Below are 15,778 nucleotides of genomic sequence, written 5' to 3'. Positions count from 1 at the left end.
AATGGGCTTATGAACGGCCTTTGAAGGCAAATTGAATCAGGAGTTCTATATTCTTTGTTTAGTCTTGGCCCTTCTACTGAACCTTTTGAATGTTCATATATTGAATTTTGACATTTCTTAACTCATGTGAGTCTAACTGTAGTTTTGATTATGTACATTGTTGCCTATTGTTTATCTGCAACTTTGATGCTATTATGTTGCTTCTTCTTACAGTACTTGGCTAGATCTTTTGAATGTCAATTGGACTTCCTGGTTAAAAAAGGGTTAAAAAGAGAGAGCATTGGAACAGCATCGCAGCGTTAAGTCCTGTGCTCGTTTCTGGATAGACTACTACAGCATTTACTACAACCAGCAACAAGGAACACTTGTCTAGAGAGTGTGATATTCTCACAAAGTGCTCCGATAGCTTTAATGTTCCCCTCGCTCTGTGCCAAAAGCCAGGCAATATTCCGGTTGAGGAAATGGGGTGTGTGGTGTAGACCCAGCAGGGGGCAGTGCAGCAGCAGCAGCAGCAGCACCCATGGGAGATCGAGCTGCCAACCTGAGGAGGAGGAGGAACCATCCTGCAGCAACTTGCACAGCCTCAGAGCAAAACCAACCCCCCATAATCTACAATGCACACACTCACAAGTAACACACTTTGATCCAACAGCATCTGAAAATAATTTGCAGCGATGTGTGTGTTAACCTCCTTCTTGGCGTACCGGCTGGGTGGGGTTTGTCAAAGAGGACACTGGAATGGATGCCTTCATGTTGACACTATTTCAAACTAAGTCAAGATGGTTTTCTCTTTTGTGCGTGGCAACCTATCTGACAGTATCCTTATGCTGGAAGCCCCCATGCATCTGCTACGCCAGGAGGGTTCAAACAAACGACAAATAATTATTTTCACTCTTTGACCAAACGTCTGGTTTGCTCCAGATACAGTGCCTGATATCTGCATATATTTAGCACACATGCGTAGATCTCGTATCAGCAGTGTGCTTAGAGTACACTCACACGCACACGCACACACACACACACACACACACACACGCACACACACACACACAGACACAGACACAGACACAGACACAGACACACAGACACACACACACACACACACACACACACACACACACACACAGTGGCTGCCTTAGAATATTTTCTGTCATTGTCAGCATTTTTTTAAATAATGACAAAAAGATTTGAAGGCCGTCTGTCATTTTAACACAGGCAATAATAGATTGACAGAATGTTTACGACCCCGCCTGTCAAAATGACAGACACCGAGAAAGTCTAACGCAACCACTGAGAGACACACACACACACACACACACACACACACGCGCGCACACACACACACACACACACACACACACGCACACACACACACACACACACACACACACACACACGCGCACACACACACACACCATGCTGTTTTACCAAAAAAATAAGCCTACTCTGCACTGTCCTGATGAAAGATCAATGCCTTTCCCACGCAACAGTTATGTCGATACACTGATGCCAAGTCAATATTTATTTACATTGAAAGGCTGGAAGTAGACAAACAAGACATCATGATGCTGGTGGACACGATGAGGTGCTTCCTCTGAGAGACCTTCAGGTGGATCTCAACATGTATTCTGTGCTTCAGCTTCTCGCTGCAGCTGAAGGAAAGAAAAGCTGGAATAAAAACATCCTAACAGCCACACGTGTCCTTCAGGTGCAGAAGAACACGTGTTACACGATGCAGTGACCTCGTGGGGGAGCTCTTCTCAGTACTTGTCATGATGATGCAGCAGCATCACCAAGAGAAGAAGTGTCAGCTTTGTCCTGAAGCACCTGTGTCACTGTACGCTAACTACATACCATAATATTCCCTTTAGCCATAAAAAATACTCGGTCTGATCAAGCTGCTCTGTTGGTCCGTAACCAAACGGTGGTTGTAATGAGCCTGCACAGCGTATGCCATTATCATGCTGAGTGGTCCCTAATGCCAGCCTGAGATCCAGGCAGCCAAGAAGAACCTCTGCCTCATCCTCCTCCTGCTCAGGACCGCCTCCCTCTCCTCCTCAGGACCGCCTCCCTCTCCTCCTCAGGACCGCCTCCTCCTCCTCAGGACCACCTCCCTCTCCTCCTCAGGACCGCCTCCTCCTCCTCAGGACCGCCTCCCTCTCCTCCTCAGGACCGCCTCCTCCTCCTCCTCAGGACCGCCTCCCTCTTCCCCCTAGGACCGCCTCCTCCTCCTCAGGACCGCCTCCCTCTCCTCCTCAGGACCGCCGCAGTGAATCAGCACAACTCTCGCTTGGGCCGGCTGCACCAACAGCTCGGCTGGCACAGGCAGAGGCACGCACACTTTTTTTCTGTTCTTCTTCTCGTACCCAGGCGGGCACACACACCCGTTCCCCTCCATCACTGAAATTGCCTCTTGCCAGAACTTGTCACCTTGCCCCCCACCAGTGCGTGCGACGGTGCGCCCTCCACGTCCTGCTGCACCTGTTCCCCTCGCCCTCTCGCCCCGTCCCGGGGTCATCACAGAGAGGGGCGGGGACTTCAGGGTGTGAGAGGAGGACACTGTGCCCGCCTGCCCCGCCTCTCTCGCTGCCTCTAATGTTACAGCTATTAAAGGCCACTTTAAAATCAAATCAAACGCTGCTACCCCCCCCCCCAACCCCCCGACACACACACACACACACACACAGACACACACACACACACACACACACACACACACACACACACACACACACACACCCATCCTGCTTTCTCTTACACCCTCCGTTCAGACTCTCTCCATCTCCACTGACTCTCACACCCAGACGAGCAGATGCTAGCCTGTGAGACACATTCCATATTAATGACTGCTGCTGCTGGCTATTAACTCCAGATGAGCCGAGGCGCTCCCTCTGATCAATGCACAGAGTTCCTCTCCGGTGCAGAACTCATCTGTCACGCAGACGAGAGGTTCAGACGCTGTGTTCGGCTTCTCTCTGACAGGGGAAATCCAAACTTCCGGTGCGTTTAAACCAACAAAGCTGATGACGGCTCTCATATGTTCATGAATAAATTGGCTGCGAGCGCCTGGAATGGCTGGGCAGCAGTGTGCGAAATACCCGGTGGCATTCAGGGGCTCCCCCCTCTACCTAACGTCTCCCCTGCTACGTTTTCGTTGTTTTGATTGAGCTTTTTAGAAATGGGATCCAAAGCTAGCTCTCTTTCTCTCTGACATATTTAGTCCGTATTCTTAACAGTCGATGTCGAAGCCGAAAATAAATCCACCGATTTTCATGTTATATGTGGTCCATTGGGATTTTCTAAACTACATAACATTTGGATCGCGGCTAATCTGGACCATTTTACAACAGCGCCACCCCATGGAAGGAGGCCTTACCGGAAACAACTGGGTATTCAATAGCGAGGAAACAACACAACAATGTATTTGTGAATAAATGATTTGCAATCGGAGTAATGAATAGTGGACATAGTGAGCTTTTAAAATAAATGTTTAGTGTACATTGCAGATCTTTCCAGCAGAGACCCCCCAACATTTTGCTGTTGAGGCTTTCAGGGGCTCTCAAGTGTCAATAAAAGGGTCTTGGACCCCCCTGAGACCCCCTGTATTTTGCACCCTGCTGGGCGGTGGGCAGGATGTCATGGAAGCGAGGGTAGTGACGACTTTACCTTCTGGAGCAGCAGCCGAGGAACACAACAGTCTCTGGCCCTGCCATGAGGGGGCGCCCCTCCAAACCTGCAGACAGGAAAGAGAGAGAGAGAGAGAGAGAGAGAGAGAAAGCACAAGGAAACAGCCTGGTTACTTCACCCACCAGTGTAGCAAACGCCCCCCCCTGCATTCATTGCATCTAATATTTCTCTTCCCGCTGACACGAAACCCGAGCTGCCATGGCTGTGCTCTGCTGACAACTGGAGCAACACTACAACAATGTGCTGATATCTTATCCTCCACTGCTAAAATAACGTCTAAGTATTATTTTACAAAATGGCACCGTCCATTTTTGGTCCTCGCAAATTTAGCCATGGGCAGAAGCAGGGGAGCCACGCCCTGAAATAGACATACAGATTCGACTGTAGCTGACCACCCACTCGTGCAAATATTTTACAATGCAGTCGGCGTGACACACACGCACGCACGCACACACACACACACACACACACACACACACACACACACACACACACACACACACACACACACACACACACACACACACACACACACACACACACACACACACACACACACACACACTCAGATCACATCTATAGCCGGCATCATCCAGACACAAACCACCACACAATGGGAGGCACAGTAAGAAGGCAGCCAAAATGTTCTCTGAATAACAGCCATGTAGTTCAGGATGCGTACTCGACTCGACTCGTCCAAGAAAGGAAACACTCTGCTGCTGTCAGACACAGTGACTAAGGACAGGACAGAGGAGGTAGGGAGGAAGTGGAGCAGAGGGGAGGGAAGATCTTGGGAAAACCCTCTTCCTCTCTGGTCTCTGTGTTGTTGTAGGCTCTGAGCAGGGCAGAATGGGGAGTGTCCATATGCGCTGCCTGTGGCTGCACATGTTTTGAATTAGAGCAGTCGTCACGTTTTTCCGCTGAGCCCAGATCCAGATCCAGATCCTGATCCTGCCTTCTAAGGCAGCAGAGAGGTGCTGTCAGACGTCCTCGTCACACAGAGGGAAGAAGGCTGTGGTGGCCCAGGTCAGGAGGATGACACAAAGGAAAGCCAGCCACAGGAGAACGCCAGAGGGATGGATGTTTATGATCAAGACAGGCACACAACGAAATATACCTCTGCTGCAACACAACACAAAGCGTTTCTATCCAGACGGTTCCTTAATTATGGTGATGTGATTTCCCAAGCTGCAGTGCCTAGTAGAGACCCTTTTCACGGGGGCCATTTTGTGTCAAAAAGGCAGGATAAACACAGGTGCAAGCAAAACACTAATGAGGGTTTCCATCTTCCATGATTGGAAGACTGTTTCTTTTCTGCCTCCAAATAATGATTCTCTTGGCTAAGATCCTGTTTTATAAATTCATGTCCATCAGTGAAAAGAAGATTGCTACTTCTATGTTTCTATGTTGTTGTTGTTTTTTACTAGCACAATGTTATTCACAAATGTCAATGGAGAAAGACAATTAAACGAATTAAATGCCAGACACCGTTACGGTGGGCAAGCCTGTAACAGGTTCAGTTTAAAGTGGTCTCAAACAATATAGTGTTGCTTGTAACACATTATGGTTGCCTATTAATAAGGTTAAAAAATAGCCTAGAAATGGCGAATAAGATTAAATAAAAAATAATGTAGGCTCTGCCCAGCACAGGCAAGCACACTTGTGAGTGACTATTTTGGCTGAACAAAAAAGATAGAAAACGGTTTTGACGGTATTGAAAATCATACCTTAATACCGCCCAAGCCTAGTGCCTATAGTATGTAACGTTACTGTATGTACCGTATGCCTGCAGTCTCCCCTGTGGGCTCAGAGCCCCTCACACTGAGAGCAGCAGCAACACACTCAGCATCCCTGCAGCTAGGCTAAAGGCTAAGCTACTCCTGCCAGCAAACTGCTATTTAATATCACACTGTGACCCTCCAGGCTGAAAATTGGCCCCGCAGCACCCACCGCGGCGTTAGGGGCGTAACACGCAGCCTGATGCACTCAGACCAGAAGTCCACTAAGATCAGATTTACAACATCCACATGTGCACACAGACGCTCCCAAGCTGACTCAACAGACCACAAGAGATTACAGCAGAGATTCAGAGCACAGTCACTTCTGCTTTTACGACTGCGTCCTTATTAACTTGCCACGCTGTTGCCAAGTGTGGGCTGCAGACACCTCTCAGAGGACAGCAGGTGTGTGTGTGTGTGTGTGTGTGTGTGTGTGTGTAGGCCAGCACTACTAAGGAAGCGCAGGTGCCCAAAAAAACGCAATATTTTTTTTCCCACAGAGCACCTGACCAGAGGGCCCAGACAATCTAATCTATCTATTCTGCATCAGCGAAAAATTGCTCTGGGTCGGAGAGCAATTGCAGCAACTTTTTAAAGTTTGTTTTTAGCCTACACAGGTGAGTGTCAAAACCTCACACAGGAAAGTTCAACTCATATAATAATCATAGAATAATTAGAAAAAATACTTTTCCAACTTAAAGTTGGAAGTGGCTCCAGTAGCGCTGCAACTTATAAATCTTGGTATGAAACAGAAGGCGGAGCTCCATGGAGGAGACTCAGACCAGAGCCGTATAGATAGAAGAGTCCCGACATCTCCATTCACTCCAATGGACCAGTTTTTTACTCTCAAGAGTTCCAGGAAGTAAGGTCCTGGATTAAGCAGCACTGTCGAGTTGCAGCAAAATAGACAGTTTGTGTTGTACTCTGAAAGGGTTTTTCATCCCTTGATTCAAATTGTACATTATCAGCTGTATTTTAGCATGCAAAAGTAGCGCGAGACCCATTCCTGGCTGTTCATTGGCTAATGAGTCTCGCATTTTGGTCCTCCGCTGACGCCACTCTCTCTCTAGAGGACACTAACTCAGACAAACTCAGTCAACTGCTGCTGATTAGGCTAAATGTCCCTCCTGCCAATCAGCCGAGGAGGCCATGTGCCAATCACAAGCCTCTGCTGTCAAGTCCAGACAGACACAACTTTCAGCCAATCACAAAGCCTCTGCTGTCAAGTCCAGAGAGACACAGCTTTCAGCCAATCACAAGCCTCTGCTGTCAAGTCCAGACAGACAAAGCTTTCAGTCAGACAGTCCAAACAAGTCAGATGGCCGTGAATACAAGTGATGCAGGGATGAATGTTAACAACAGTTAACTGTTAACTGTTTTCCAGGGGTGGGCGTGGCAGCACTGTGTTACAGTAATGTTGTGTTAGTCGATCTCGACAAGACGAGGAGTGACGTTAATTAGTCATGAAGTCCTAACTGGCCTGTTATCTGCAACGGACCGTGACCGCTCTTCTCTCATCAGTCTCTGCTTCTGTCCCTCTCTCTCTCTCTCTCTCTGTCTGAATCTCTGCCTCGCTCGCTCCGTCTCTCTCTCTCTGCTATTTTAAATTATATTCGTCTTTATCTATTTTAATCGAAATACAGAAGGCTACAGTGTTGTGCAATCTGGGTAATGTGCAATTCTGTCTTTAGCAAATATATCTTTTATCATCTCTTTTATGCATTGGATTGTACTTTTTGGGCAGTGTGCAATTTTGCTCACTGTTACTGTAATAGTCCTGATGTATGTGCTGTATGTATTGTCTGTATGTACATGTTGCCTGCCAAACAGCAGCCATAAGTTGCATGTCCAAGACAAATTTCCTTCGGGACAATAAAAGTCTATCCTATCCTCTGAATCTCTGCCTCGCTCGCTCTCTCGCTCTCTCTCTCTCTCTCTCTATCTACGAAGGGAAAGATGGCCCTCCTCCACCACCAGCATACAGAGGCAGGAGAGCCAGGCACCTGCAATGCAACACTTCCTCCATCCACACCCTTCTGGGGCTCAGCGGGGATCCAGACGCAGCCCTCTCTCTCTCTCTCTCTCTCTCTCTCTCTCTCTCTCTCTCTCTCTCTCTCTCTCTGAGTTTTCACTGCACTAGTGTTGCTGCCTGCGTTCCCCCCCCCCCGAGAGAGAGGATGGAAACGTCTGGAAAATTCAAACTTTGTGCTCTTCTTCATCATTGGGAAAACACAGGGGGACGCCAACAAGGCAACTTACTCTGAAAATATTAAAAAATAAGAACTTGTAATGCTGCCAGCCACCACTGCAGCAATAATGCAGGAGAGAAGACTTCCAATAATGGCTTCCCCTGTAGACTGAACACCACCACAGGGACAGTGTTGGGGGTAACTCATTACAAAAGTAACATATTACATGTCATATTACTTTGAGCAGTAACTCAGTAATATAACTTATTACCAATAGGATTTCAGTAATATCATACCAGTTACTTTGTCAAGTAACACAAGTTACAAATTGAGTTACTTTTTTTTTAATCAAAACACAATCAAATACAGATACAATCATTTCCTAATCAAATTGTGTGTTTTTATGCAAATAACCACTATAGATGACAATAACAAAGGAAAAGAATAACATTTAGAATTTTGGATGGTAAACTTTACACTGACTTCAAGACGGTTTAAATTGTTTTTCAGGGATGGTTCCGCGGCAGTGATGTCATTCTGCTACTGCTGTTATTTTGGTGAAAGTAATGCAGAGGTAGTGTAATAAGTAACGAGTTACTAGTCTACACAGAGAGTAATATTGTAAAGTAGGTTATTACTTTCAAATGAGAGTAACTAATAGTATATTACATTTTCAAAGTAACTTGCCCAACACTGCACAGGGATCACAGGTGTGTGTGTGTGTGTGTGTGTGTGTGTGTGTGTGTGTGTGTGTGTGTGCATGTGCATGTGCATGTGCACGAATGAGGGCAGTGAAACTTGTTTTGACAGCAAATGAGGAAATGTTGCTACTGGGATCCCTCCACGGGGGACTGTGTGTGTGTGTGTGTGTGTGTGTGTGTGTGTGTGTGTGTGTGTGTGTGTGTGTGTGTGTGTGTGTGTGTGTGTGTGTGTGCATGAGCGTGCGTGTCGCCCCAAATGAGGATATCGTGTTTAGCGTCCCATGGCCAGGGTACTAAGCGGAGCCCAAACAGTGATTAGGCAGGCTGATCAGATAGTGCTGAGATAGGTGTTCTGGCCCGGCCTGGAAGAACTGCGCAGCCTGCAGAGAGCGGACCACAATGCTTAGCCCCATTCATTAACTTCAGCTGCTCTGGATCTCTGTACCCACACCAACACCAGCCCACGCATCCTGAGACACTGCAGCCTCGGTGGTGCCGTCTGTACGCATCAATGTATGCAGGAGTGTACTGCTGGGTGTGCGTGCGTTGTGTGTGAATCCATCTGTGTGTATGTGTGTGGTGTGTGTGTGTGTGTGTGGTTGTGTGTGAATGTGTGCGTTTTGCACGTGGTGTGTGTGTGTGTGTGTGAATGTGTGCGTTTTGCACGTGGTGTGTGTGTGTGTGTGTGTGTGTGCGTGTGTGTCCACCCGTCGTTTACCAGTCTGCTTGTCAGCAGTAGGTGCCCCCCTCTCCCTCGGCACACAGCCACTGAAATGCTGCCTGAAATATTTAACAGCGGAGCAGCAGTCAATAGCACAGCAACCTTGGAATCAATGTCATATGGCTAAGAGAAAGAGAGGGGTGAGGGGGAGAGGGAGAGAGATGGGGGGGGGGGAGGAGGAGAGAGAGAGGGAGAGAGAGGGGGAGAGAGGAGAGAGAGAGGGGGGGGGTGAGAGAGAGGGAGAGGAGGAGAGAGAGAGGGAGAGGGAGAGAGAGAGGGGGAGAGAGAGGGAGAGAGGGAGAGAGGGGGAGAGAGGGAGGGGGGAGAGGGAGGGAGAGCGAGGGAGAGAGAGAGGGGGAGAGAGAGGGAGAGAAAGAGAGGTGCAAACCACGAGGCTCTATGCTAGCAGCTTGGGAGCGATGGAGATAAATGTGGCAGGAGTGTAAAACGTCGCGAGTCACGCGGGCATACGTGCGTTTCTATTCTAACCATGTGCTGCATATACTGTACCCTGCAGCAGACAGCCATTACCATCTGAGACGTGACTGTACTGTATGGTGAGAGGAGAGAGAGGGGGGAGAGAGAGAGAGAGAGAGGGAGAGAGAGAGAGAGAGGGAGGGAGAGAGAGAGAGGGAGGGAGAGAGAGAGAGGAGGGAGAGAGGGTGACTGTACTGTATGTGAGAGGAGAGGGGGGGGGGAGAGAGAGAGAGAGAGAGAGAGGAGGGAGGGAGAGAGAGAGGGAGGGAGAGAGGTGACTGTACTGTATGTGAGAGGAGAGAGAGGGAGAGAGAGGGGGGAGAGAGAGAGAGGGGGGAAGAGAGAGAGGGAGAGATAGGGAGAGAGAGAGAGAGAGGGAGGAGAGGGAGAGAGAGAGAGGTGACTGTACTGTATGTGAGAGGAGAGGGGGGGGAGAGAGAGAGAGAGAGGGAGAGAGAGGGGGAGAGAGAGGGGGGGAGAGAGAGAGAGAGAGGGAGAAAGAGAGAGAGAGGGGGGGAGAGAGAGGGGGAGAGAGAGAGAGGGAGAGAGAGGGGGGGGGGGGGAGAGAGAGAGGTGAAGGAGGGGCGAGAGATAAAGAGCTAGAGTAAGCTGTGAGTGTGAGAATACCTAGAGGGAGAGGGAGGAGAGGAGAGGTAGACTGGGTGGGTGGACCGATGGTGAGAAGTGCTGATCACTGCAGTAAAGGAATCCCTGGTTTAGAAAGGGGGGTTGCCCCTCGCTTTCACCAACATCCCCCCTCCTCTCTCTCCTCTCTTCTCTCTCTCTCTCTCTCTCTCTCTCTCTCTCTTCTCTCTCTCTCTCTCCTCTCTCTCTCTCTCTCTCTCTCTCTCTCTCTCTCTCTCTCTCTCTCTCTCTCTCTCTCTCTCTCTCTCTCTCTCTCTCTCTCTCTCTCACTGGGTATCCTCTCCTCTGCACTGCGCCGGAACTTCCACTGCATCTAATCTCACCCCAACTGTACAGTGTATATATGTATAATTATAAGCTCCTTTAATTAATTACCTCCCTCCATGCAAGATACCATTCACTGTACTGAATGCATGAGTGTGGGACAGTGAACATGACTGCCACCATGCTACAGTATAAGGCAAAACACAAGTCTCTCTACACTTTAGCACAGGGGTGGGCAATGCCAATTATCTTTTCATGGGGGGCCACATGAGAAACCCAGATTGTTGCCGAGGGCCGAAATAATATTGTCATGCTGTACCTCAAATTTTATCACTAGCTTAAATGATAGAAAACATACTGTGCACTTATTCCTCAGCATTATGGTCTCATTATGCTTTCCGCATCAGCGAGGAACGCGAGTGTCCGCACGGAAAAGTGACGTCAAATCAGCAGACACGCCCCTCCGCAAGGCTCCGTGCGGACGGTGTTCGCCTGGCCGTGCGCACGCCGAATTTTGTAACTACACGGACGCGGACGCGGCTGGGCGGACAAAGTGGAGTTTTCAAGACTCGCGCTCAATTCCGCGAGCAGAAACCTGCACAGAGTGTAAAAGCTCCACACGTTTCCTCGTCAGGATTCCGTGTCTCTTTGTGTGTATTGTTTGTGTTTAATGTTTTGAAAATAAAAAGATTTGATCACAAAAAAAAAGGATTCCGTGTCTCTCATTTCCGTGCGGGCCGGCCAAAGCGTCAAGCATAATCCAGGCTTTACTTATATTTGAAAATCACTTCAAACAGCAAAAATTTAGGTCGTCTCATTCCATTTTTCTAGCTTCATAAGTAAAATTGTGTGGTCGGTCTTAGACCTCCCGGGCCAGGCAGAACCATCACGAGAGATGGCCCGGGCCTGGGCCCAGTTGCACAAAGCACCTTAGGTTAAGATTTCCCCTTAGGGTCCGAGTTAAGGTGTCCATAAAATAGAATCGGCTGCACAAAACAACCTTAAATCTTCTCCATAGGGTTAAACATTTGAAGGAAAACATAAGCACAAGATTTAAGGGTGTTTTGTGCAGCCGATTCTATCTTATGGACACCTTAACTCGGACCCTGAGGGAAATCTTAACCTAAGGTGCTTTGTGCAACTGGGCCCCCCAGGTATATAGCAGCTATAGCAGCTTGGGCTCTGTCTGCACTATAAAGCGCTAAATGCTGTGTCCCTTTCCGCATCCCTGCACAACGATGACACACGCGCGGTAATAACCTGAGCGCGCGCGCGGGGGCTCCATCATGGCATCGATCTGCAGTAAAAAATTAACCGCCCTCACCCTCGGAATGACCCCGTGATGACGGTTCAGCGCGCGGACGCGTGTGCCCACTCTCCCAACAAAAACCTCCACGCTAACACGTTTAATTGAAATACACCCGGGGAGTGTGGATTGGCAGCGCGCGCGACGTGTGAGCTGTGTGTGAAACTGCTGCAGCTCAGCCTCTGTGTGAAAACAATGGCGCCTCCATTCAGAGCCGTTCCCCTTTGCTAGCTAGGCGGAGTGCCCCGCTGCAACGTAATGATGTTCATGTACTTCATGAACTAAAGACTCATCTTTGCCCAAATGATGTTTGTGTAAATTTGTTCTGGTGTATTAGCTTTCCTCCTCCTCTCCTCTGGCACATGCTCAAAATCACCATCCGTTACTGGTACAGCTGCTTTGAGGGTGGATAGAGAAGCTACAGTACAGCCAGAGAAAACTACAGTAGGTAGGGTACAGTATGTGGGGATGAGGACGGCTTATTATTAGAGCTGCAACGATTCATCAATTGAATCGATTAGTCGATCGACAGAAAATTAATCGACAAACTATTTTGAGAATCGATTCATCATTTTGAGTAATTTCTTTAAGAAAAAGAAAAAAGTCTAAATTCTCTGATTCCAGCTTCTAAAATGTGAATATTTTCTGGTTTGTTTACTCCTCTGACAGTAAACTGAATGTCTTTAAGTTGTGGACAAAACATTTGACATTTGATTTGAGGATGTCATCTCGGGCTCTGGGAAACACTGATCCACATTAATCGAGAAAATAATCGACGGACAGATTAATCGATGATAGAAAGAATCGTTAGTTGCAGCCCTACTTATTATTATGTCCAGTCGTTAACTCGCACTGTGCTAAACACGCTTACGACCGGACGCTTCTTTTCGGCGTAGTTGTCTTGGCTGGATCTGGATAGACAGACAAACACAAGATAACACCGCAGTTTGAACAAATCTCTTCTCCCTCAGAACACATCGGTTTATTTCTAGACACGCCACGGGGAAAACGGGGGCAGAACATGATGGTATAAAGTACAGAGTGAGTGAGTGAGTGAGTGAGTGAGTGAGTGAGTGTGTGTGTGTGTGTGTGTGTGCGTGTGTGTGTGTGTTTCCGAGGAATGATGTCACTCTCATAATTGCTATTTTACGGAGCCCTCTGGGGGGAGCGGAAACCACATCCATCTACTTGGTAACGTGGTGTCCTGTGGCCCAGCTATATAGAGCAGATACCATTGGCGGTCCGTCTGTCACACACGGCATGACACAAATACACAGTTCAAAATACACACGTTATCCCTACAGGCCACACACTCATCCAGACAGCAACGTGCACAGATGCTATCTAGGCATCGCAGCACGCACGAGCTATACGTTTTGATCTGTTATTAGCCTCCTTAGTGGATTGTCGAGGAGATAAGCAGCGCCCTCTCTCTCTCTCTGCTCTGCTCAAGCGCCGCCTGGCGGAGTTGAAACGGCTTCTCCGTCTGCGAGGAGCAAGTGTTGGGAGCGCCGCAAGTCACCCACACAGTGGTCCGATCAAAGATGATCATAAATGTCAGTGATTGCAAAAACAAACAAGGAAGAAACGCCAGGATTATCATCACAAACTGAAAGTAAAGATGAGCCTGGTGGTGGCAGCTAGTACTACCACTGATTAGAGCCCGACCGATGCTGGATTATTGAGGCCGATGTCGATATTAGAGAGGGAAAAAAATCCAATATCGATATATCGGCCGATATTCTTATATTATATATATACACATTATATGACACTTTTTTTGCAATGATCCCTCAAATATCAAACGCTTGACAAAGATATGACTTGACATAACGTGAGATATGTAATGTAGGCAGGATATTTTACAGCTTATCAATCAACTTTATTGTCCAAAATGACATCAGTGCAATGAAACGGTAAACTTCACTGGGAATTTAATAATGATAAATAACTAGAAACAGAAAAACACAAATAGAACAAATATAAAATATAACTTGAGTTAAGAAAAAAGGTCAAACATAACTTAAAAAATACAAAATAAAAAAATATCGGCAATATCGGTCAACATATCGGCCGATAACGATATATCGGTTATCGGCCAATATCGGCTCTACCACTGATATATTTCAGCGAACACTGAACGTAAATAAAAGCGGTGCTTCTCAAGTCTGCACACAGCAGCACACCTGCGCTGTTTAACACGTGAGCAAAAGGCATCGTCCTGAACGCACCCCATGAGGTACGCTGCTCAAATCTTTTATTCCCAGTTCCTCTTATTGGCACATATCAAGACGTGGCGACGGATTTACAACGAGGCGAGCTGGACTCCATTTCCCAGAGGTCCACTCGCTGCGTCAACGTCTCGGGGTCAAGGAGAGGTGAGGTGCTCCATCATGCTACCATGACAGACAAGGCTGGGAGAGGAGCGCATGGTCAAGGGGGAGGTCACTGCACTGTATGTAACGTGGCAATACACGCTGGACTAGATCAATACAAACCCTGTGTAGATGATAGGACGGGGTCCACCAGGACCTTCTAGGCTTCTAGCGACTTTGCCAGGCAGTGAAAGCATCCTTCCTTCAGGCCCATCTAGACTTATCACAACTGGCTTTGCATGCAATACACGCAGGTCTGAATTGCCTCGGGGTCTAAGGCAGGGATACTCAACTTTCTTTGCCTGGGGGCCACTTTTGTAAAATGAAAGGAGGCCAGGGGGGGCCAGTTAATAAACATTAATATAAATGTTTCTGTAGCGGTGTCAGCCGGAGTTTAGTCTGACAATTTTGTGCACACAGGATAGTTAGTTAGGTTAGGTTAAGTTAGTTAGTTAGTTAGTTAAAGTTAAGTTAGTTAAGTACATATAAGTGCCTGGGTGGTGAGCAGACGACGATATTTGATCATTTAGCTGGAGCTCAGTCAAAATGTATTTCATTATTTCATTGTTATTTCATGTTATTTCATTATTTTCACTGTGAATTATAAAATAGTTGGGGGGCCACCCTGCACCCTATCGCGGGCTGCATCTGGCCCCCGAGCCGCAAGTTGAGTATCACTGGTCTAAGGGTACATAGAAGTCACGGTTCCTGAGGTAGTTGGTGCAGCGCAGCCTGAAGTGTATTCAAATGTAAACAGTGAGTGAACATACACTCTCGCAGACTGTACAGTAGGTCATAGTTTTATGTAGGGCTGATTAAAAAACAGAATCCGATAGGTCACAATCGTCTATAAAAGTGAAAAGCATCTCTTATGTTATGAAGATACGACAAAATAAACGGTAATAATGGGCGGTTCAATTACTTTGGCCTAGGGCGGATGCAAAATGAAAGTCAATACAGAAGTGAATAATACCTCCTGGTGTGAAACTTCAAAAGTAAACACTGTAATGCAATGTAGCGTAATCAAATATCAAACCTGTGCCTTTAGGAGCAATCTATCACATTTGTGATTGAATTGTTTTGGCCCCGTCTGCTCTCACATCTCGAGGCTGCTTAAAGCAGCAGGGATAAGTACTGTAGTTGACTCCTGTTTCTATTCTTCTTCTTCTTCTCTGCCTATAGCTGCAGGGACTGGCACATCTGGGTGATGTCGTTGGATATGCATTAGATAGAATCTATGTTGTTATGTGTTTCTGTCATAGACTGTATAACAATATGGACATCACATAGCCACCGTGATGTCACCCATTGGTTTGTGGACTCCTGCTTTGAAGCCTTGAATTTTGCACTTTGACCGTCGCCATCTTGTTTGTTTTTTTGCCAGACAGAACCACAGCACCGCACGCTATCGATCCGTGATCGGCGAGATGCGTGATCACTGGACAGGCGAGCTGTCAATCACGCCCCAAAACAGAGTCTGCTTTATCATCTATTTGACTCTAAATGAGATCATCATTTACAAACTGAACATCAGGCTGTATTGAAGAAGACATGAAACTAGCGATTGAGACCATCAACTCATTAGGAAAGTGTTTACTGAGGTCATAAATCAAGTGGGAAGTTAGTGGGTTATTA

General features: G+C 47.4%; 1 protein-coding gene across 3 annotated transcripts in view; it reads right to left on the bottom strand.

Moving 5' to 3' along the window:
• The window catches only part of mcu (mitochondrial calcium uniporter), a gene marked incomplete at its 5' end in the record, with an annotated part of 87,211 nt that overhangs the window by 9,712 nt on the left and 61,721 nt on the right, over nucleotides 1-15,778 (bottom strand). For all 3 annotated transcript variants that reach the window (XM_083658474.1, XM_083658475.1, XM_083658476.1), the window contains one exon: nucleotides 3,667-3,733. In XM_083658474.1, the coding sequence (XP_083514600.1) occupies nucleotides 3,667-3,733 (67 nt within the window). The remainder of the gene's footprint in view (nucleotides 1-3,666; nucleotides 3,734-15,778) is intronic.

The sequence above is a fragment of the Poromitra crassiceps genome (genome assembly GCF_964638095.1).
Source record: "Poromitra crassiceps genome assembly, chromosome: 22".
NCBI lineage: Eukaryota > Metazoa > Chordata > Actinopteri > Beryciformes > Melamphaidae > Poromitra > Poromitra crassiceps.
This window is presented reverse-complemented; position numbering and strand designations above follow the sequence as displayed.